This window comes from Mercenaria mercenaria, chromosome 19 (genome assembly GCF_021730395.1).
Source record: "Mercenaria mercenaria strain notata chromosome 19, MADL_Memer_1, whole genome shotgun sequence".
Classification (NCBI taxonomy): Eukaryota; Metazoa; Mollusca; class Bivalvia; order Venerida; family Veneridae; genus Mercenaria; species Mercenaria mercenaria.
The window spans coordinates 14,955,640-14,981,090 of NC_069379.1; the positions used below are offsets into that span (position 1 = coordinate 14,955,640).

The 25,451-nt window shown below is 36.2% G+C and overlaps 1 protein-coding gene across 1 annotated transcript; it reads right to left on the bottom strand.

Moving 5' to 3' along the window:
- Positions 1-626: 626 nt before the first annotated feature.
- LOC123542186 (scavenger receptor cysteine-rich domain superfamily protein-like) lies at positions 627-24,621 on the bottom strand. Its single transcript, XM_045327885.2, has 16 exons — positions 24,561-24,621; positions 23,424-23,460; positions 22,161-22,332; positions 19,637-19,815; positions 17,522-17,586; positions 16,938-17,020; positions 15,535-15,701; positions 14,381-14,531; positions 12,724-12,905; positions 11,688-11,835; positions 10,688-10,863; positions 9,710-9,860; positions 8,038-8,210; positions 6,244-6,394; positions 5,672-5,844; positions 627-754 (listed from the first exon to the last, which is right to left on the bottom strand). Exons 1-16 carry the CDS (start codon positions 24,585-24,587, stop codon positions 720-722), a joined length of 2,070 nt encoding a protein of 689 aa, XP_045183820.2. The 5' UTR covers positions 24,588-24,621; the 3' UTR covers positions 627-719.
- Positions 24,622-25,451: the final 830 nt, after the last annotated feature.

Below are 25,451 nucleotides of genomic sequence, written 5' to 3' on the forward strand. Positions count from 1 at the left end.
GGAGTTAGAAAAATTGAATTTAATATCTAAAAAACCTACTCTTGATTTACAAAGTTCGAATTAAAATACCGGTATTGAGCTTTTTTCTGCAAAATTAGATTTCTAGCACAAAACATAAAGTTTCCAGTAACAGTGCTTGAGTTAGAAACGGACGAACTTTTATAATAAATGTAAATTATTTTGAGTAAATTTCATTTGACCGTACACTTTGTAACTGAGTCAGAGGGTTGTCCGTACACTTTGTAACTGAGTCAGAGGGTTGTCTTTCCGCTGTTACAGTTAAGGCATAAAAAGTCTTACTTTCCGGCTCAGACTGAGGACACTGATAGCGGCGATATAACAGATTGCACAGTAACAGTCTTTTATTCTATTTTAACTCAAGTTCCAGAGCCAACACCTTGAGCTTTGTTTACACTCTCGTGTTCTATTTGTTGAATTTGTAGCTGTTGTTGTTGGTGGTGGTAGCGATTTGTTACTGTTTAACTGACAGAACTATTTGTACGTATTTTTCACATTTTATTTCTCGTAAAAGAGTCTAAAACCTATAATGAATAACATTCATCCGGAGCAGACCCTCTTTGCAGTAAACAGTTGCAACTATATACGTACTTAGACACATACACGGAAGGAAATGGAACGATTTTTTTTTTTTTTTTTTTTTTTGGTTTTAATAAATTGACATTAAAGCTTCTGTATTACAAAATAACTTAACAGTTCCGCTATTTCCTTCCAACTATTGGATCCTGACAGTTTGCTGAAAAAGAAGACAAACAATAAATAGGAGATTAAAAGATAGAAGATAAACAAAAAAAACCAGGATGAACAAGCAGTACAAAGATAAATACTTGATAGAGGATAATAGAGTTAATACAGAACAAATAGGAATTAGGTCTAGGATAAATGAAAGAAAGTAAAAGAAAATGAGCCAAACCATGAGAAAACCAACATAGTGCGTTTGCGACCAGAATGGATCCAGACCAGCCTGCGCAGTCTGGTCAGGATCCATGCTGTTCGCTTTCAAAGCCTGTTGCAATTAGAGAATGGGCAAGCTGATCTGGATCCATGCTGGCCGCAAACGCACTATGTTGGTTGTTTTCATTGTGCAGCTCAATTAATCTCCCAGTGGTAAGACGCAAGTTTACAAAACAATGGGTCATGAGATTGAGCCCTAGCTCCTCTTACTTAAACCACATTCTTTCGTATGAGAGTATCACTTATGTGTACTTTACACCTGACACGCACAGAAACCCACATACTTTAGGCTAGTTTAGTTTATACTGATTTATTTAAGCCGGCAAGTGATGAAAGCTTCAAGCTTATTTAAAGCAACCTCGAGTCCCCTTCCTGGATGGTAAACCCAGTACCGATGTCATATGAAAGTGCATGGTCGTGACCCAAATGGGACTTCTTGGATCGGAACGTGTTCCGTATCTTGCACAATAGTCTAAAAATCTAAAAGGCTATACAGTAGTAAATAAATTTGCCATATGTTCTATATAAAATTAACAATCCTCTGAGAGCTGTAACACATAGCCAGGCCCATTTTAAAAAGGAATTACTACCCTTATGTTCTTAAATGGCCTATAAACCACCAGAAACACCTAGAAAAGTAGGGGTCATATATCTTCTAAGAGAGATTTCTTGTCTGACAGATCAACACTATGAAATATCTTCCAAACTGACAGCTAAAATGTGGGTATCAACACATGAGTAATAAGGTTTGTTTACATTTCTATAAATGCAAAATATCTCCCTGCAAATGCTACTAAAATGTCAAGTATAGGTCCACAATGAAATAAAAACAGGATCTGGCTTACACAAAACATGAAAATGCCATTTTAACTGGGAAAAAATGAGATTTTTTTGCGCAATTATCCGACTAGCCCGGAAATGCTGCTTGATTACCTATTTAGTACTACTGTTTCTTAAATTACTAAAATTCTGGATAAGTCGCTCATATTGTTGATAGGTGACCTATTCCAGTTACCTTAAAATGATTAAATTTTGTTTGCATAAAATTTCGTGGTTTTGTCCAAAAATGACTATTTCGTGGGAGTTCATGGATTTGAAATTTCCCACTAAGTAAAGGAGAAAAGCCGAAAACTGTCCATTATGTGAAAGAATGGACAAATCGAGGCGCAACGCGCCGAGATTGTCCATTCTTTCACATAATGGATAGTTTGAGGCTTTTCTCTGACTTAAAACACGGTCCTCACGAAAAATTCAAGATTGTCGTGATATTATATAATGTCCCTAATATTGTCCTATTTGAGGCAAAGACAATTCATTGATTTGTGTCTCTGTGCTAAGTCAAAATACCAAGTCAAATAGAGTTTTAAATTAGATTGCATATAAAAATGTATTGCAATAAAAAGTGTTTTAAACACTAATGATATTCTGTGCTGATTCTTAGGAAAGTTTCGATCATATCTCGTTTTGTCTTATTTACGAATGATTTTAAGTACCTTTACAAAAAGTAAAATTTAACTTGGCCGTATGATGTATGTATCACTAGTTGTCCATGCTTTGTCCGTGCTGTGTTTGCAATTTTATATAAATGATGGGTCCAGGTGAAGACATTCTAAAATGTATGTATGTATTTTATATCATTATTACAAAGCAATCGTTCTTATCTCGTAATCATGAGATATCCTATCAATTTTATTAGAAGACAATTATACTTATTACATGGGGTATTTACTAGTTATAACTCGTATCGCGTTTTTACGAGAAAATATTTTGTTATTACAACACTACACAATAAACAACATCGTTATTGTAAAAAAAAAAACTGTACTGTTAAATTGAGATCATTATGGCCAAATTTTACGGTAATACCGAAACATGCAGGAAACTTTAGAGAACTTAACGTTTTTCTTATTTATTTATTTTTTTTTTTTTTTTTTCACTTTTTTTTTCTGTGTGCTTGTAGAAGAAAGGTGAAATTGCTCATTTCTGGGTAGGACTGCAACAAATGTCAGTTTTGGCAATAATTTAACCAATTTTACACGAACACCGCATGAGAAAGATAGGTCTGCAGCATTTGAAAAAGAAAGGAAAATTATGCTTTTTAGCTCGACTATTCAAAGAATAGGTAGAGCTATTGGACTCCAGTTTGATATTTCTGTCCATTGTTTTCTCGTTTAGGGCCCAGCCATTATTGTATCCGCTTTTCATGGAATTGCACTCTGTGCATCAATGAAGGTTCCGTGTGCACCGCCGTATGAACACATCTGCGGATGTCTCTAAATTACATTATGGTACATGTGTAAATGTTGAGTTCTGCTCAGCCCGGGGCTAGAGGGCGCGGACGGTAGCTTGCACTTCCACTACCGCCCATGAACAGGTTCAAGCAAACCGAGCCTGCAACAATTTCGTTTATGTCGTGTTGGGTGACCTGCAGTTTTCCACTATTTTATTTCATCTATGAGTCTGCGTCGGCTTCCCGATTTGGTTAAGGTACATCAAAAGTGTTTGGAGACCATCCCTCAGGTGAATATAAATTTTGGAAATTTATATCTCACAGACCATTACCATTTATAATAAATACACTGAAATGTTCAGAGTAAGTAGGAAATACTTTAAATAATAAAAAGGGTAGATTGTTTAGGAATGTATATTTTGTTTAATATCGCGTGCACTTCGGTTGTCAACGTTCTGTTTTGTAGAAAATATGTAGAATAAACTTCTTTTTCAAACGTATTTTTCTTTGTTTGTTTTGGTTGTGTGCGCTTTTATCTGGGTACTCCCAGTAATGAAATATGGTTAACTTACATATTTTCTTAAACATAGCAGTATTTTGTCATTTTGACAGCTATACTTTCACTTTCATTTCGCAATTACTGCAACGTTTTGAAATGTACATGCTTTTAACATTTTCAACACTGGGAGTACCAGGAGAAATATGTTAGACACACAATAAGTATAGACATAATGTCAAAATATTTTTGAAAAGAAAGTTTAATATTTTCTACAATTTGACAACAGAATATGGACGAGCAAAGTACATGTGATATAAGAGAAAATTTGTTATTCCAAACATAACAATTCTCTTGAAAGACTTTCTACATATTCTGAACAGTTTGGTATACATTTTATGAAAAACAAAGGCCTATGATGCCTAAAAAACATAAAACAAAAATTCACATGAGGGGCAGTTTCTAAACACTTTACATGAACCTTATTCAGTGATACATTGGCTTACACTGCACAGGTACCATAACTCTGGATTAAAACGTCACACACTTGTTCACTGTGATGATCTGATATGCAGTCCTCAGGTGTCATAACTCTACTTTGCATTTTCATAAAATTATGCTATTTTTTTCGACTAAGCAGTTGTTGGTAAAATGTTTTGTATATAAACTGGTATCTCAGTACCTTCTAATAGAATGGATTGAAACTTGCATAATTGTCCATTGTCATGAGCTGATATGCTTTGCACATCTTCCATAAACATTTTTGAAATTTTATACAAAATGATACCCCCTTTTCGACTTTAATATTCATTCAAATGACACGGCTGTTGAATAGTCGAGCGTTGCTGTCCTCCGACAGCTCTTGTTTTTACATTACATTGCCTATTTTCATATCTATTTTCGACTGAAAATGCCATACCAGGTGTATATCTGCGATACTTTTCTGTTGCAATTCAGGAGTACACAAAGAGGACTTTACGACTTTCTAACGGTTGAAGATTTAAACTAACTGTCGGTATATATATGATTATTTTTGGCACATTGTTTGATTTTCATTTGACTGATAATTTGTGGGGCGATTTAGGTCAAAATCATGCGTTCCCCTTCAGGGTTATTTTATTAAAGCTACAAATTCTGAAAAAAATTGTTGCAGTTTATATTTCGAAACTTTCGGATTTCATAGGTTGATGTACTCGCACCTCTCAACGTACAAGGTTGTTACTATACCTGTCCATTATTAACCTGTATCTGTCCATTCTTAAAGTATCCATTATTTTAAGAATGGACAGTTACAGGTTAATAATGGACAGGTATAGTAAAATAATCGTGTGTATAGAGCGGTATCGGTACAATAACCTATATAATGGACAAAACAAACAAAGGATTACATCACAACCGTGTTTTAATATGACAGATATAACAGTAACTAGAGACACACAAACATTGCAAAAAAATCGAACTAGAAAGACTTACTATGACAACATGTATTATACATTGTATATTCTAACGGCAAATATATTGTTTAATATAACTGGATTATACTTCCGATGAAGGTCAAAAGAAATAAACAAAGTTTAATTATCTATCTTACGAATGTCTTTAACATAATTGTTGTATTTTTATGCATAAATGCACCATTGCTTGCATCAAATTGCTTAAGACAACAGCCCACACCACTATCTTGGGTACGTATGCAACAGATATGGTTCCAGGCTTTGTTGCATTTTCCAGTGATTTATTTCAAGACTCGGGCGCAACTATAGCAACTGCCTAACTGCCGGACTACTTTCTTTAATAATTAATACTTACAACAGCAGTCACAAACATTTATCTTTAAAAACTCTCCACAGTCTGGATTGCTACTCTTGTAACATATCCTAAGTTTGTTCACAGACCGTTAACATTTAGGTCAGAATGTCCAAAAAAAATGCCGCTTTAGTGATGTACGTTTTGACAGTTTCGAATATACTTACGGCAACAATCTACACTTATATCCTGGGAATGGCTGCAGTAACTAGGATTCCAACTTGGGTTGCATTGTCCTAAATTGGTTTCAAGTCCGTTACAGTGAAGGCTAGTGGCTACTATAGGAATAGTGTCATTGGCCCTGCCAAAATGTGCCCGTTTATACGCAACAGCTTTCTCTCTGCATATAAATTAGATTAGTGAAATTACTTCATTTTACTCCATTAAATAAATATTTTTTTAACATTTAATGTAATTAACCTAAACTGACACTCGGAAATTTCCGTCATAGTACGTATCCTTAGCGATCTTTCTGCGGCATTCTTTGACTGTAACAAGAACAATGGAGTTTCGTACCTCCCGGAAAATGCCGAAACTGTATACGGGAATATGTAATCAAACGGTAGTTGCCGACTGTCAATACGGATCCACTACCTTGAATTTTATAATACAAAACCTGTTGTTTTGCTTTTCAAGATATTTATAATGGTTTGGAGAAAAGGGTATGTTGTTGAAATTTTCAGTCTTAAATCGCACGGGCTTTCCATGTAACATCAAGTGGATGATAAAAAATACTTACGGATTTTGAAATTTCAGCATTCTACAGATAACAACAGCATCAGCCCTATCAAAGTAGTCGTCACAAATAGTTGCCCATTGACCTGAGTGGAAAATCTCTACTCTGCCGGAATAGTGGCTTGCACCGTTCACAAGTCGGATCTTCTCAGCGGCTTTATAAATGTAGACATACACACAGTTATATTAAAAACTGGCAATACGTAGAAATATCCATGAAAGCGTAATCACAGGAATAGTGATCCCTACATACTATTTTGACCTTTATTTCTGTATTGCGGGCCTACATACAAAGTTTCAGTTAAATATCTACACTGTACTGAAAAAAAATTGATCGCCGCACGTAGGACATATTTAGGCTAACAATCATGCTTATTATTTTTAAACCAAATTTAGAAGTTGTTGCGAAATTTAATAAATCATTAAACGAACAGTGTTAACCAATTCTTTGCAAGAAGGAAATTGAGTAATCCAGCCGCAGTGTTTTAGCCTCGTACCACCGACAACCTCTGTGGTACCGCTTTAAGAAGTATTTCACAGTTACGTCAGTTGAAATTTACAATACTAAATTAAATAGGTTTGTATGTTTGTGTGTGCTGTTTTTAAGCCTATCATACACAGTTTGGGTCATATGGTGACTTTCCAGTTTTAATGGAGGAGAAAGACCCCAAGGTGCCCTTCCTTGCATTATCTTAGACACGGGTGTGCACCTGGTAGTATCGCCGCTCTTCAATAAACTAGATTGGATGGCTTCCCTCAGATCAGGGCCCCGTGCAGGGCTCTAACCATCAGAGATGCGGGACAGGTTATTTCAAGTCCGCCACACTTAACCACTGTAGCTAATAGAATTTGGGCATATCTGTGTTGTTGTTTTATTGACCGTATTTTAATATTTCCCATTAAATACTAAGGTGTCCCATTAAGTCCATCATCCTAAGGCTTCTTCGTTATGATGCCTTTACTCCATTACCATCATATTGTCGCTTCTTCTTCATCTTGCTTTACTTAGTCTTCATCGTGCCTTTGCTTAGTCACCATCGCATGATCGTGCCTTTCGTCCATCACCATCTTTACTTTGCCCCATCACAATCACGTTCCCTCCATCACCAGCATATATTTGCTCGACCCCCATCTTTACTCAGCTCCATCAACATGGCGCCTTCGCTGCATCCCCATCGTGCCTTCTCTGTATCCCCATAGTGTGATTGCTCCAATCATATTCTTTCTTTGCTCCATCACCATGATTGTGCCTTTGTACCATCACCATCGTCCTGTCGTACTGTCGTTTCATCACTATCGTGCCCTCGAACTCTCGTGGCATCGCGTGTACTTGATATGCCAACGGAAGCAAGTAAAATTTAGAGTGAACCTGGTTTACCTTAAAATCAGTACAACATGATACGCTTACTTGAAAGTGTAGTGTTATAAAACAAAGATCCCTTCAAAATACGGATTTCATGCAATTGCTCCAATCATAATATTACTTTGCTTCATTACCACCGTGCCTTTATACCATCACCATCGTCCTGTCGTACTGTCGTCTCATCACTATCGTGCCTTCGAATTGTCGTTGCATCGCATGTACTTGATATGCCAACGGTAGCATGATGACCCTAACGGGACACCGTAGAATTTAATTTGAACCTGATTTACCTTTAAAAATCTTTATAATATGATACGCCTACTTGCAAAAACATTGTCATAAACAGATCCCTTCAAAGTACGGATTTCTCGCGTTATAAATTTTGTAAAGGCAAATAGTGTGAAGACAAAAAAGCAAACAAGTCACACACATTACCTCCATTACAGTTGACAAATACATCCTGGCTGTGATCACAGCTGCTGTATGCCGGCCAGCGGCCTCCACACTGCCCGAGACTGTTCTCGATCCCGTTACATGTAAGGTCAGATACCACTATTTCTCCAAGACCTTGGGAGTAACTTGCAGCCGGGTACCAATAAGCATTTTTCCTAGGAAAGGCATGTGAAATACTAATTATGTATTTCATTATTAAAAGTTTACTAGTTGACTAACGGATCTCTAATATGTTTTTATTATTATTATTATTATTATCATTACCTGATATGTTTTGACATTTAAATATTTTGCAAGAACAAAATTAACTCCTACATTCTATTTGTCTAGACCATCCTATTAGTCTCTAGAAGTAAGATCTATCTGAAGTTTGCAGATAAAGACAAGATAAAATAATGGTAAACTTTTTACTTATATGCGCAGTAAAGGAATAAGGTCAGTAATTCGGTCGAAAATGTGCTTCCGTGGTGTATCGAAGAAGCCATAATAAATAGATCCTAATTTCCCATTTTCTACGCAATTCGTGTAGAAACGAGTGCTTTAATCACACTTTTTCGCTCTAGAATACATTCTGCATGAAATTAGACGGTTTTCATGTTTAACAACCTCATGGCAAGTTTTGCAGATCGAAACCGGAAGTAGGTGTTTATTGCGCGGAGGAGAGCAAATATGCGCCATTTTTTAGGGTAGCAGTACCACAATGACTGGCATTTCATAGGAACTATTCAACCCCTATTTTCTTTTCATTTTTGCGTTTAAATTTGTGATAGAACTTTCATGAAAATTGGTGTACGAAAAAGTGATGTTCTCTAAAGATACGTAAAGACGACATGAAGTTGTCGTTTTTTATATGAAACAAAGAAGGATTTGAATTACTGACCTTTAACCACATGTGTGGAATATATACCTAAATAAATGGTCACGCCCGTGTGATTATCATGCTACACCGGTCTTATAGTATGGACCGACGACATATAGAAGGAGTCATATAATAATCTTTATTATATGTTCTAAAAATAACCTGAATTCCATTGGCTGAAACTGCTCATCATCTTTCAAAATATATTTCATGTTTAATGGTTAGTGGGTTTTCTCCATTTAACATTACATTCTAAAAATAGAATGGAAGTTGAACTGACATGTAGCTCTAGTTACAATATCAATCAGCTACAGGTGTTACTCCAGCCAATGATAACTGACCAAAATGCCCAGGTTAGAGTCAATTACAATATATTTCAGCGATTCTGTATACACACCAAATGATTCTAGGAATTTTAAATGTCTTCATTTAATTAATCTTTAATAAGAATTCACACAGTTATTGTTACTTTCAAACATTAAATATGTTGCAACAAATATTAGTTACTTACTCATAAACCTGAACCCATATAATAAAACAGTTATTGACTCTTGAGCCATTGGATATGATGTGATATTCACCGGAAAGGAGCAATATTGACCTCGGCTAAAGCTCGGTCAATATTGCCATCTTCCGGTGAATATCACATCATATTCAATGGCTCAAGAGTCAGTAACTGTATAATATTGGATATCGGTGTATTTTCAAATCCAATGACTAACAATTACATAGCATAAATCCACATTAGGAATTTGAAAAATCAGAATTAGATATCAATGTAATGAAAATGCATACGGTATGCTGTCAAATCCAAGCATTCGACATACTACAGTCAGGTCATAACGATCGAAAGAACGACTGCATATTGTACCATATAAACCATTGTGATACAGTTCAACCCTGCCTGACGCACTGCTGTTTCCACCAACAAGTTTGATTGGAATAACTGCAATATGTAAATAGTTGAATTATTTAATAATCAAAGGACTGAAAGTCCTGGCGGCCCTGTTTCTTCCATCATCAGACAAGTACTGAAACACCGTAAATTTCTGAGATAATCACAGGAACAATTCTCGAATTACCTGATACTGAACAAATCAAACTAGTTATGAATTGTTTTTTTGGAGTTTAACAATAACGAAGGTAAAACATAAAATTTAATGACCTGTTTACAGATCAAAACACTATTAACATATAACTAACTTATTTCGTTGTTGTTGTTTTTACTTTTTCGCCGTAAATTTCTGAGATAATCACACGTACAATTCTCGAATTACCTGATAGTGAACAAATCAATCTAGTTATGAATTGTTTCCTTGGAGTTTAACAATAACGAGGGTAAAACATAAATGGCCTTTTTAACAGATCAAAGCACTATTAACATATAACTAACTATTTCGTTGCGGTTGTTTTTACTTTTTCAGAGGCAAAATCACCATGACCTTGCCAATGACCTTTGAGGTTCGTGAGCCGAAGTGTTATTCAGTTATTGTTTTTCAGTCTCAAGGCCACATAGACCTCGAACTTTGACCTACTGTCCCCAAAAACAATGAGGGTCATCTACTAACCACTGTCAATCCTATAGTGTTTAACGCTTGTATACAAAGCGTTCTTCGGTTATCGATCGAAAACAGACAGGCAGAAGGACGGACGGTCCGACTACTATATGCTACTATTATAAGACTACTATTGAGGGGCATAAAAGTGAAACCACTTGATCTAGTGACTGTTGTTCACGAATTTAATGTTACTGGTATAGAACATTTTACTCGCCCCCGTCACAATTGACCCCGACGTCATGGTCATGGCTTTGAGAAGTAGTCTGAGGCCACCATTCAGCCGAGCACTGGCCAATATCGTCCTCATCCCCGTTACATTGTAGACGTGTAGCGATTATTTCTCCAATACCACTGCCATAGTGTGCACCCTTCATGAAGAAGGACTTGGAACTGCAATTGAATAAATCCGTATAAGTAAAATCTTATAAAAACAAGTTTCAGCGCAATTTCATTAAACAGGTGTCGCTATTAATTTCCTTATACATCCCATCGCAGTGTAACCCCTTTGTAAGTAATAACTTTGGGCTGTAAGTAACAAGAGGAGTTAAAACGTATTTTTTTCTTGGACATAATAAACACTACTTCTCACTTATCACGTCCTTTTCAACCTTCTTACACAACAACCAAGAACGGTACTATTTTTTCCGCACAAGGGGAAAACCTCCGATAAATTGCCATTTGTTGAAAGGGAGTGTAATTGATCAAAATGATGTATAGCATAGCACAGCTTCCATCCCAAAAAAATAAACCAAGAGACGATTAATTTTGAACTGTTTTGTGAAGGGAATCTCTCACATCAAATAGACACAGGACAGAAAGACAAATCATCTGTCATGTTTATTTCACCTATTCACCATTTCAGACGCAGCTTGGAAACATACAGTTCAAACTCTATTTCTCGAACTCGCTTGTCTAAAATTTTCGACTATCTTCAACACATAAGTCCTGTCCCAAACACACATGAACAAACTATCATGTTAAGTAGAATTTCGATTATCTTGAAGTAAAGATGACCGATCCCTCGAAATTAGCGACATCGAGTTGCAACTTTAAAAATTAATGCCTTAAAACAATTCGCAAAGATTATTGTTTATAGTTAAGCATCAATAAAGCTTGTATCTGGCACTGAGATTGTCTTTACATGGAATGCATTCAAGTGGACCTGGGGGTCACTTCCGGCCAATTACTGCTATTCAAATTCACAGGGTACTTACGAATACTCATATCCGAGCATCCTACAGATGACTCTTAAATCATGGTTATCAAAGTAACCATCTGACAACGTTCCCCAATGTCCGTTATGATAAATCTCAACCCTGCCCGACTGTTCCGAAGTTCCATCAACCAATCGAATTTCCGTTACTGTAAAATTTATTCAAAAATATTATTGTACAAGACCTGAAGTCATGCTGGTATTGTAGCTGTAAAAATCTAAAATTTCCAGATAGCCTTGGTTTCTGTTGCTTCATTCCATTATGTCATATCATAGGGTGTTCCACCATCGCCTACGTGTATTTGGCGTTGGTATAGAACAGGCAAACTCCAACACAGTGTTACTTCCCCTTAACGGTCACGTATAAATTGGACTGAATTTCAGCCGAGTTTCCATTTTTTTTAATTTGTTTGTTCAAAGCTTGTATCTCAATAGTTTAATATTATATAGGTAGCTTGTTAAACGAGCCAAAAGCTAAAAAAAAAAACAATGCAGCAGTACTAAAATTACTTCTTTTTCTGTGGTGACGCGCCTCTGCTAAAATGTAAACAATGAAACTATTTGACAGTATTTTTACATCGAATACTTCATATTATAATATACGAATAAATGTCAATTTGCCTGTAGGTTATGGAAAGCATTCGTCGCATTGTAAACCTTATGGCAAGCGTGTCGACATTTTAGGATCACATGGTTTTACCATCGTCACGTGATTTGCTCAAATTTGACAATATCCCTGAAGAATAGATACCAGCATAATTTCGTTGTTTTAAAATCAATTAAAAAATTTAGTTGATATACACATCATTTATTTATTTATTTATTTATTTATTTATTTATTTAGAGAGAGAGAGAGAGAGGGAGAGAGAGAGAGAGAGAGAGACCAGTTAATTTTCCCATACGCAAGATCTGCGAAATATTACATTAGTTACCAGATATTTCTATGAACAAAACGTATTAAATTGTTACCACGTGAAAAAAATATAATAAAAGGTTGCCTTTAAAAACACAACAAATTAAAATTAGAGATTAATTACCACCAGCGCAGTTCACACCCACATCAGTTGTGTGGTCGCAACCTCCTGAGCTTGTTGAAACAGACCATGTAGACGATTGACACTGGGCGATATCTGACTCGGAACCGTCACATTTCATATTACTTATAATGACGTTACCAGTTCCTTCTCCATAAAATGCATTTTTATACCCAAACGCATTTCTGAAAAAAAAAGAAAAAAAAATATTTTAAAACATTTTATGAATTAGCATGAATCTTTGGCATGAAAACTTATTTCCGAAGACGACAGACGATTTAGTCTTCCACTGCTTATATTTACTTTTGGCGAATTTTCTTCGGCGGAAGTGGAACTGTAATCTGCAATATTGCACTTCCTTTTGGAAATCGCCATGAAAGCAGCTCCAGAAAATATGACCTTTGGCCAAAAATATTACCTAAATGTTTGAGATAGGAGCATAAGTCTATCTGCCTGCAAGAATGTAGGGATAATACACGTTTTTGTGTATATATAAACGTCTGCAGAAGCCCGCGGGATTGTTTGTGACCGAGACCGAAGGTCGAGGTCACAAACATATCCCAAGGGCTTCTGCAGACGTTAATACACAAAACAAACGTGTATTGTCGCTATTCTTGCATAAAAAAAATATTTTATGACGATTTATGTATTGTTTTCATATGTGACGACTTGACGATTCCGGTACATTTTTTATTTACCATTCCTGTTGTTCTTGGAAACGGTAAACATGTTTTAAATATCCGTATCCAGGGCCCGAAATAAACAACACTATCAAAAGCACATCCTGAAGGTTTTTAAGTGATTTTTTTATCTCTCATTATTACAAACATAAAATTACCAATAATTGTTCATATCATTACACAATTTGGTGGACTCGATCACAATTTCAAGAATAATAACTTTGCATTCGAGTTATATTGAGTACGGACACGCAGTTGGAGTACGGATAAGTACGAACGTAGTGTCAAGTTTCCAAGCTGTTTATATAAATTCTTCGAGAATTAGATAAAAACATACCGACTGATACTTACCAAAGTCATAAATATAATACCTAAAAACGAATAATAGCACAAGTTACATGCGATACTTATTTATTCACAGTTATTTACAATAACTGAACAGACGCTTTGTAAAGGGAGTGAACTCTAAGAGAAGCTAGTGCGTACATTGATGGGGGCAGTACGTTTGGGTTTGGAAACAGATACAGCTAAACATACTATGGATTACATTGTATCTATAATGCTACAAGATGAGGTTGTTAAGAAAGAAACAAGACGCAGATGTCAAATATCAGTGTGCGTAAAAATACATACATATATCCCTGGCAAAGCATTTCAAAAATAAAAATCATGTATTAACAGCACGTGAATTGCCTTGTTTGCACACGATTTTTCTCCCGTTTATACATGGGCGGATCCAGTGAAAAAAGTAGTTTTTATGCAAGAATACATATTAGTGTTGTCAGCTTGTCATCAAGGGAGACAACTATGCATAGCGTTGATCTTAATAAACAAGGGAAGATAATAGAATCGATTCAGTATGGCCGCTAAGTTGCCATTCACCCTGGACATCAATCAATGGCATGGCAAAATGTTAGATGTCGTTCACTAAAACTTAATGTTACAATGTAGCTAGCAACTAAACGTTCGAACAGACTTACGGATTGTTAAACCCCAGCATTTTACAAATAACCGTCACATCAGGTTGGTCAAACTCGTAGTTTCCGCAAATAGTTCCCCAATGTCCGCCATGATATATCTCTACGCGACCGGAACTATTTGTTGGACCGTTCTCCAATCTTATTGGTGTGCCTGTAACAGGGTTATTTTAGTTGGGTTTAACGTCACATCGATACAGTCGTAGGTCATATGGTTCAGCTATACATGGCGGGGGAAGACCCCAGGCTGCCCCACCGGACATTATTTCCTCACAGGCGTCACCTGAGTAGAACCACCAACCTTCCGTGCGCCAGCTGGATGGTTTCCTCACATGAAGAATTCTTCGCTCCACGTGAGGCTCAAACCCACATCAGTGAGGGGCAAGTGATTTGAAGTCATCGACCTTAACCACTCGGCCACGGAGGCTCTCTTTAATAGAGCCAAGGTATCCGATCCACAAAGAAACAAGTGCTATTAAAATATATCAAATATTGATGCCAGGTAAACTCATATAATTTCGGCATCATTTGAAAGTGTATTGACCACTGAATAAGAAAAAATAAATTACATGACAAGATATGTTAAAGAATTTTAAATTTTTTACAGTTTAACTTTATAGTTTTCAATGATACACCAACAGAAATGCAGTTATTACAGTAAGATTTATCATTTTGCAGTCAAAAACAAGACTGCCTATTAATTACGGTCATTATATTTACTAATTCTTGTTCAGCAGACAAAACTCTTTCAAATGATACCAAAATATCATATGGCCACCAGGCATCGAAATTTTATATTTATTTGTGGATCGGATGCCTTTAGTAACATATTTTGAATTGGAAATTCGTCAAAATAATCTAATCTAATGAAAGTTTTACGCAAATGCTTAAGAATGTATCTTCCATAGAACTATAGTGATATTTTCTAAAGCATTTTTTGCAAGTTATGCCGATTAAAAAACAAATTTAATATACATACAGTACATGTATCTACAACTCAGTCTTAGTACATTATAAGGATATGCCAGTGTCGTGCGTTTGCATTGCCTTTTCAAACGAGCAAAACTATTAAATCTTTACGAGCCCTTATAAAGATTTCGAAAAGTCTGATCCCAAATCAGCTATTTAGTATCTGTAGACCAACGATTTAGACTTACTGTCACAGTTCACGCCGGCATCTTTGCGATGATTGCACGTGCTATGACCCCAATTTGGCGAGCAACTCTTTATGTCCGTCTCTGTACCTTTGCAATCTAACGACGTCATGATTATATCCCCTGAACCTAGTCCGAAATGGGCACCAGTAAACGCCTTTGCAATGCCTCTATGAAATATACAGAAACAAAACAGCTTTGTTTTCAGTTATAAGTTATAAGAAATGCTACAAGTAAGCAAACGTTTATCATAAATATTACACAATTATAATAAAAATTCTATTTGGCATATCTTTTATTCATTTTTCGTTCATTTGATTTAAAAGCTATTTTGGTGATAAGTATGAGTCCTCAAAACTGTTGGAAAAAACAGTTATTTTATAAGTTTCTAGTCGTGAAACTTTGTGTTGTATAACAACCCTGAAAATCACAAAGATAAATCACTTTATTTAGCAAAACAGCCCTAAAAACAATAACATTTTCTTGCAAAATAACCCTGAAAATAATAACGATTATAATTTTTAAAACAATAACTTCGTGGTGCTGAATAACTCCAAAAATTACAAAGACAAATAGCTTTGTGTTGCAAAAAAAAACAACACTGAAAATTGAAAAAAAAAATTGTGTTGCAAAATAACAATGGATATACTTAATATTTCAATTCTTTTTTTATTTCTGAAGCGTCAGATATGCAATGTTTATCAAACGTTTCTCACATATACGATTTTTAGCTCGTCTGATTAAAAAAAAAAAGATGTTGTCGTCACTTGATTGTCAGCGTCGATGATGGTTAAATATTTTTAGGTGCACCTTTCTCAAAACCTATAAGAGCTACAGCTTTGAAACTTTGCAAACTTGTTTATCATCATTTAGGTGATTTTATAGGCCAAGAACCATAACTCTGATATGCCCTTTTGGTTGATTTTCTTGGATATAGTTTTTGTTTAGGCCCCTTTTCCCCCAAAGAGTTACAACTTTGCACACTTGTTTATCACCATTTGCTGATTTTGCAGGCCAAAATCCATAACTCTGATATGCCATTTTTGTACTCAGAAAATTTGATTTTCTTGCTTAAAATTTTTGTTTAGGTCCCCTTTTTCTCCAAAAACTATAAGACCAGCTTTGAAACTTTGCACACTAGTTTATCATTAATAGATGAGCAAGAAGTAGACTAAGAGCCATAACTCTAACCTACACCTATCAGAATTTTGGCCCTTTTTGTACTTAGAAAATCAGTATTCCAAGATTGTTTTAGTTTAAGATCACTTTTCTTGAAAACTTACTATAGCTTTGAGTAAGAAGGCCAAGAACTATAACTCTTTTCTTACATATTTTCCATCACTTGCAGACGAGCGATGGCACCTGCAGGCGGTGCTCTTGTTAGGCCTATATCTTATATCACTTACGTGTCTTTATATCCAAGCATGTTGCATATTACACGTGCGTCTGTGTTGTCAAATCCTGTGTCACAGATCGATGACCATTGGCCCTAGAATAAACACAGACGAGCAAAGTCAGGAAAACTCTCTATCTTGTATCCCATTCTCCATCTTGATACAGGGATTATATTTTTGATAGAATAATGTCGGCTAGATTTATACTGTGTTGGTAACTCGATTTTAACTAAGCTTTAAATGTCAATAATAAACAGGTCTCAAATTTCTATTTTTATGAGCATTTGTGCGTAAACATTAGTCAAGATAACATTTTTTTACTGGCTGAATATGCAGTACATGTATATAATAACACACATTTCTTGTTTGTATTCGCATATTTCGTTGTGCATATGAAAACAAAAGTAGGGTGTTTCATGGTATTAATTCGAAATCTTAGCACTAAATATATAAATATCGTACAAAAGATAGGCCTAAGATTGTCAAAATATCTATTAATTATACAAAAAACTGTCCTCAAATAACTATTTTTATTCGGAACAAAGAGCAGTTTCTTTTAGTGGCATGTGGCCTATATAATTATTATTATGTGTTACCTTGAAATACACTTCCACTCTCCCAGACTGTGGTGTGTCGCCATCTGCTAGTCTCACTTTTGTTGCTGAAAGAGAAATAGTTCTACGTAATGTGTTCATGTTTGGTGTCCTTTTCAACATTTTCAGTCATATACATGTTCACTGAGTTTTTAACACATGTTAGGTTTTCACAGGAAATATTCTTAAATGGCGTTATTTTAACTTATTAATGCATCATTAAAATTAGACTCTGAACTTTATCGGAATTAAAAGAAATTGTTTTCTTTTTTAATAATTACCTATTAAAGGGAGTTAATTGCAAAATTTCATGCAAAATGCTAAAACATGCATTTCTTATTTGAACTTAACACAGTGTGATGTGTCTTTTCTTTCTAAAAAGACTTTCATCAAATGTTACTTAAAGATATTGACAAGAAGTTGAGACAACAACAATTATTGAAATTTCATATGAACTGATTTGACAGTTTTTTAACCCTTAGCCTGCTGGCGGCAAGTTATTCTGCCTTTGCGACCAGTGCATACCAAGATCATGGCCTGCAACTGTTCGCCACTCAGTCAGTGTCTTTTGGTAAGCACCCCTTTTAACAGTTAATGGTACTGTCCAAACTGAAAGATGGACATGTTCATTATAGAAATTTACAGGTCAGAGAGATGGCCTTTTTGAACCAGGCTGGTTCGTTTGAACCAGGCTAGTTCAATTCACCCATAATAAGACATGTATACATAGGCCTAATGAACCATAAATCATGAGACGCACGTTTTTCTAGTTTTAGATGAGGACTAACAATCATTGTGTGGATATTCGCATCGTGGTATGGACATTTTATGATTTATTGGACTTTTACTTATGCAATACAACTAAATTTCAATGAATTTGACACTTACAACAATCTGCGAATCGCTTTGCAAACAGGTACGTTATATTGTACACTTATAGGTCACCATAGATTTTACAAAGTTCTTAGAATAAAATAATGTAGCTGTTGGAAAACCTTTATTTGGACCATTTGTAAAATCCGAGAGATAATGGAGGAAGAAAACACACTGACTTCCGCTGATTTGAAATGCAACCGTATATTCGTATCCCCCTGCATCCGTAACTAAAATATGGCAACATTTATCTCCCTTTATACTATTTTCAGTTTCGCCAGCATCAAATGGCTACTTTCAGTCACATGATCATAATACAGCTGGGAAAATTGCAAAATGGCGGCAAACTGATGAAACACAACAAAATAATGTATAAAAGTTGAAAAATACCGTAAATTCGATGCAAATAACTCCTGCTTTACTGACAGTTCTAAATTTGTTTCATAGTATCTTCGTTCTGCGGCAAAAAGCTAGTCAAGGCAGCTAACATAGCTTGTCTGAGCACAAAGTGCATGCTCAGAAGTAAGCGTACACGTCAAAACAAGTTTGCGAATGTGTTTCTAAGCGCATATTTTTACAAGTTTTTCATCACAATTTGATATCTATGACAAATATGGTTCATTAGGCCCTTTAGGCCCATGTGTACATGTCTTGTTATGGATCATTTGGACCAGCCTGGTTAAAATGAACCAGCTGGTGCAAACAGGCCATCTCTCTGACCTGTTGTAGTCTGGAAAGGGAGTGCTTAAAGGGGGCACACTTTCTTACAGTTCAACGTCTTTAAAAACTTGCTACTTTCAAAGAACTGTTACACATCTCCGTATTGGCGCATTTGCAATAATGTCCCAGTGCTGAAATGCAACCTAGTTTTCAGAAATTGTTTACTTTTATTTCTTTACAAATGGCATTTTCACTTTTAAAGGGGAATAACTTTTGAAAAATATTTAAGTACCCAGTCGTACGGGACACTATATGGTAAAGTTGTGTCATTAATGGGTAGATTGTTGGCAAAGACTTTGTTTGTTTACCAAATATTTCCATGTTTCGATAATATGCTCCTAAAACAGAACGTGACCTCAACATCACGTGATCTCAACAGCACGTGATCTCTTTGTTAACGCGCGTTTGATCTCTTTAAAAATAACAATAACAAATTTTAAGTTAGAATGCTGCTGACTAAACCAAAGTTAAAAATGTTCAAGCAAATGACAAGTTTTATCGTGTTTTTTTTTTCCAAATACTTACGCTCACAAGTGATCCCGACGTCATAAGTATGACTCGTTGACGTCGATACGCTCCAAGAACTACTGCCACACTGACGTAAATCGGTCTCGTTTCCTCTACAGTGGAACCTGTGGTTTAACACCGACCCAGTCCCTTGTCCGAAAAGGACGGGCGCGTTTGAAAAAGACTGAGCAATTCCACTGAAAAATATTTTTTTTAAATGCGTACTGTTATACCGTGTTCAGGTATTCTGCTTATGTAATGTGTACATTCGATATCAAAATTAATTGGACCCATGATGCAAATCGGCAATTTCTGTGTGATTACGTATTTCTTGTTTGGTATTTCGGCATTCTCCGCACATTAATGTAGCTCAACGCGGAAATGGCTTTCCGTAAAAAAACGAAGAATGCCGAATTTAAATTTACAAATTTCATACTTTCGTCGATAAATCAGTGTTGTGCTGTTTGAAATCATTAACGTCCATTACATTAATTTGATAATGACTCGATGACTGACCGTTGTATAAAACTAACCCGAAAACCAACAGACTGAGTACAGTGTACGGAAGCACCGTATGCAACCTTCGCATCCTTGTTATATATGTTGCACCAATCACTGAAATCAGACTCTGTACCTGTTTCTGTACCCAAGCATTCTGCAAGCAATCTTTGGCATCACTGAATTCAATCTGTACCTGTTTCCGTACCATAGTATTCTGCATGTCCGCATGCAATCTTTGGCATCACTGAATTCAAACTGCACCTGTTTCCGTACCCCAGCATTCTGCAAGCAATCTTTGGCATCGCTTAATTCAAACGGTACCTGTTTTCGTACTCTAGCATTCTGCATGCAATCTTTGGAATCACTGAATTCAAACTGTAACTCTTTCCGTACCCTAGCAATTTGCAAGGAATCTTTGGCATCACTGAATTCAAACTGTACCTGTTTCCGTGTCCTAGCATTCTGCAGCAATCTTTGGCATCACTGAATTCAAACTGTACCTGTTTCCGTACCCTAGCATTTTTCAAGCAATCTTTGGCACCACTGAATTCAAATTGTACCTGTTTCCGTACCCTAGTTAACATTCTGCATGCAATCTTTGTCATCACTGAAATCAAACGTACCCTAGCATTCTTCAAGTAATATTTGCATAATTGAAATAAAAGTCTGTACCTATTTCCATACCATACCATTCTCCATGCAGTCTTTGCATAACTGAAATCAAAGTCTATACCTCTTTCCATACCCTAGCATTCTGCAAGCAATCTTTGGCATTACTAAATTCAAACTGTACCTGTTTCCTTACCCTAATATTCTGCATGCAAACTTTGGAATCACTGTATATAAACTGTACATATTTGGTATCACTGAATTCAAATTGTACCTGTTTCCATACCCTTACATTCTGCATGCAGCCTTTGCATAAATGAAATCAAAGTATGTACCTGTTTCCGAATCCTAGTATTCTTCAAGTAATCTTTGCATAATTTTAAATCATAGTCTGTTTCCATACCCTACTATTCTCCGTGCAGTCTTTGCATAATTGAAATAAAGGTCTATGCCTGTTTCCATACCCTAGCATTCTGCAAGCAATCTTTAGCATTACTAAATTCAAACTGTACCTGTTTCCGTACCCTAGCATCCTGCAAGCAATCTCAAATGACATCGCTTAATTCAAACTGTACTTGTTTCCGTACCCTAACATTCTGCATGCAATCTTTTCATAATTGAAATCAAAGTATGTACCTGTTTCCGTATCCTAGCATTCTTCAAGTAATCTTTGCATAATTGAAATCAAAGTGTGTACCTGTTTCCGTACCCTAGATAGCATTCTGCGTGCAATCTTTGTCATCACTGAATTCAAACTGTACATCTTTAGCATCACTGAAATCAAACTGTACCTGTTTCCGTACCCTAGTACCCTAGTACCCTTCAAGTAATTTTTGCATAATTGAAATAAAAGTCTGCACCTATTTCCATACTCTACCATTCTCCGTGCAGTCTTTGCATAATTGAAATAAAAGTCTATACCTGCTTCCATACCCTAGCATTCTGCAAGCAATCTTTGGCATTACTAAATTCAAACTGTACCTGTTTCCGTACCCTAGCATTCTGCAAGCAATCTCAAATGGCATCACTAAATTCAAACTGTACCCTTTTCCGTACCCTAACATTCTGCATGCAATCTTTGCATAATTGAAATCAAAGTATGTACCTGTTTCCGTATCCTAGCATTCTTCAAGTAATCTTTGCATAATTGAAATCAAAGTTTGTACCTATTTCTGTACCCTACCGTTCTCCATGCAGTCTTTGCATAATTGAAATCAAAGTATATACTTGTTTCCATACCCTAACATTCAGCAAGCAATTTTGGCATCACTGAATTCAAACTGTAACGGTTTCCATACCCTAGCATTCTGCAATCTTTGCATCACTGAAATCAAACTCTGTACCTGATTCCGTATCCCAAGCATTTTTCATGCAATTATTACGTCATTAAAATCAAACTCTGTACTTGTTTTTGTAAAAAGAGAGTGATTACCTGTTTCCGTATCCAAGCATTCTGCACGCAACCTTTGCATCATTGGTATTAAAATATGACGATGAATAGCTTCCGTATACCGTAACCCATTGACCATTGTAAAGTAGTTCTAGCCGACCCGTGCCGTTACTGCTACCCCCAACCAATCGAGCCTGGGTTACCTGATCCGCCCCTGGTTTTCAAACAGTGCATGTTCGGTCATTCGATATTGAATGCTCAATTTTTGAAAGTAAGTTAATTCGTCAACACAATGAAACATGTTTTTGTTGCGTTTAACGTCGCACCGACACAATTATAGGTCATATGGCGACATTCCAGCTTTAATGGTGGAGAAAGACCCCAGGTGCCCCTCCGTGCATTATTACATTTTGGTAGAACCACCGATCTTCCGTAAGCCAGCCGGATGGCGTCCACACATGAAGAATTCAACGCCCGAGTGAGGCTAGAACCCATATCGCTAGAACCCAGATCTTGCCCCAGAGGGGCAAGTGATTTGAAGTCAGCAACCTTAACCACTCAGCCACGGAGGTCCCAAGAAAACATGTAGATAGGCTAATTACTAGGGCCTAAAATACTACGGTGTTCCGTAAGTGCCGTTGCGAATTCCTAACGTTAACGCGAAGCGATTATATTGACCTAGTTTGACGTTTTCATCACAGCAGATTCGCGCTTTGCCATTGTTGATTCACGCTTCACCGTCATAGATTTGCGCTTTGCCATTGTAGATTCACGTTTCGCCGTTATATATGCCCGCTTCGTCTATGTATATTCGCTCTTAATCTTAATAGATTCGCGATTTCACATTGTAGATTCACCCTTCGTTGTCACAGATCCGCGATTTCACATTGTATTTTAACCCACCGACGTCAAAGATTGGCGATTCACCATTGTAGATACATGCGCCGCCATCATAGATTCGCGTTTTGCCACCGTACCTTCGCTTTCGGCACGTACTTGACTTAACGGAACATCGTAAATTCTATTGTGACTTCAAAAGTGCAACACAATATCCTGGGAAATGCCATATGTTGTCAAATCTTGAAATTCTCAATTCCACAATTATGATAAATAGAGATATAATTACGACAGTAGAATTTCGAAAGACAGTTTGAGATAAAGTATCGTCTGCAATAATATGACAAATGTTGTATATTTTAAAATTATCACGGTGGTGGGATAGTTATAAAGTCTTAAAAGTTATAGAACTATTACGCATTGTCCTACCTATTGCAGAAGAATAGAAGAAATTAAGTTTTAACGTACCCAGTATCCCTTGTGTAAGCAAAATACACGTATGTACCTAAAAACAGAAGAAATATGTTGCCCTTTTCCTGCCGTGAAAATATATTTGTGATTGCTTCACGTGTACATGTTAAAAAAGCGACGTAATGGATGTCTTATTGATAAATTCAGGGCCCATAGGGGCATGTCACATGCATGGCATATAATACAACATAGCGCAGTAGTACCATATGGCAAGACCACTATGATAAAACCAATTAAGTTGTTCTAATGTCGAAGATAAGTCTGTAGCCATTATTGACCAGAAAATGTCCAGGCAAACTGGCCTACCAAAATTAACAACAGACATAACGCCCCTTCCATCCTAAGGGACAATCCCACCTGCTTTAACGGGACACCTTACTAGAAGGATTACAGGAAGCGGAAGCGGCGATCGATTAGATATGGTGCGGAAGTCAAATGTTCGAATCCTAATTGTTTGCGATTGCGCGACCCAATACACGTAGCGGATTCGACACTGGCTGAAATAAGTTTTATTTCTTTTTCACAATCAAGCTGAAATACATGTAATGTAAACATTCGTTTATGAAATAACTTTTACTGTTTATCTTATCTAAAAATGAAATAAATCCTCCCTTCAGTGAAATGAGTGTATAGTCAAACCCGTAAACATAAACCGTTATAAAGAGTCAAAAAGCGATTCACAGGTTAAAATACACTGTGAATGTTTAAATCGGAAATGAATCTAAGGCTATTTAAAACTATTGGTGGTCTATGATGACACGGGATGTCACTGTATACAACTGTCGTGCATTTTAGACAATTAATATGTCATGGCATTGAACTGTATATAGTAATGATCTCTCACAGGGTTGGCAACTTTGAACACAGGCTGTTTTTTTTTCTTTCAAGGTGATTACACGTGGCATTAACCAAAAATAATTTGCTATTTTATCGAACTACTCAGGGGACATAGGTAAGTCACGTGATTCTTTCGTAAACTACTATAATTTCCCTTGGTCGCATGTTATGCACCAAATGTTCCCTCAGTTGCCCGCGAAGAAAAAAACCAATATATAATTTAGAAATTCGGTTTTCTTTTTCGCAGCCTTGAATAGGTGCCGTAGTTCTGAACAAAAATGATAAATCCTTACTTACAAAAATTGCTACTTGTCTTAGATACATTCCTTTATTTCCTTGTCTCAAAACTAAATTGTCATTATCTTTGATGGCCTTATTTATAGACAGTAACCAGATAATTACTGTAAATAAGAACCGATTCGTTGTACATTTTCTCCGTGTTTGTTTATTGCCTTTTCTTGCATGCTAGACAGGATTTCCCGCGTGTTTTGCTGGTGCTGAAAAAAGCTCTTCTTACATATAATAGTGTAATATAACTCATGTGCTGTAATTTATGAATGAATGTGTAAAATTAAAATAGTACTTTAAAGAAAAGCATTCGTTTTGTTTTATTTCTTCTATTAAGGAGGTAGGTTACCTTCATATTCCAACCCCTATAAAAATACCTGAACTCAACAGAACTATTAAAGAGAAAAAATTCCAGCCACAGTAAACATTGGGTTGACCGGCTCTTTTTCCACCATTTTGAACCAAATCACATGCGTATGAAGAATACTCTCTAGATGGCCGCAAACAGGCAAAACAGGCCCTATCAAAAAGTCATGTTATGCATATTCTGACATTTTCATTCTGTCAAATTGTACATGTACCTACTATTTCATATCTCCTCTATTAAATCATGCCATTTATTGCAGGTCTTTCACTCAAAAATTCACCAATATTCACCTTCAAACAGAGGAACTATTTTCCGCGTAACCACTTCCGTATTGTGATCAACCAAGGGCAAATAACTGTGGTCTTGTGCCAGAAAAAGAGTCCATCACTAGTTGAAGGTGCTAATAACTGCTTCGCGGCGACTCGGCAGAGCCTCGTCACTGCCTAAACAGTTACTCTCCAACCAGATATTTCCATCCCACCTTCAACCAGTAAAAGATTCTTATATATTGTTAAGCGCCGTTGACTCAAGTT

Bases quoted from the DNA above. Each gene is read 5' to 3' on its own strand.
- LOC123542186 (XM_045327885.2), bottom strand. From the start codon at position 24,587: ATGTATCTAAGACAAGTAGCAATTTTT. The intron at 17,021-17,521 runs GTAACACATAAT...TGTTTATTCTAG, and splicing joins GAGTGGAAGTGTATTTCAAG to GGCCAATGGTCATCGATCTG. The intron at 5,845-6,243 runs GTAAGTATTTTT...ATTTATATGCAG, and splicing joins ATGCTGAAATTTCAAAATCC to AGAGAAAGCTGTTGCGTATA.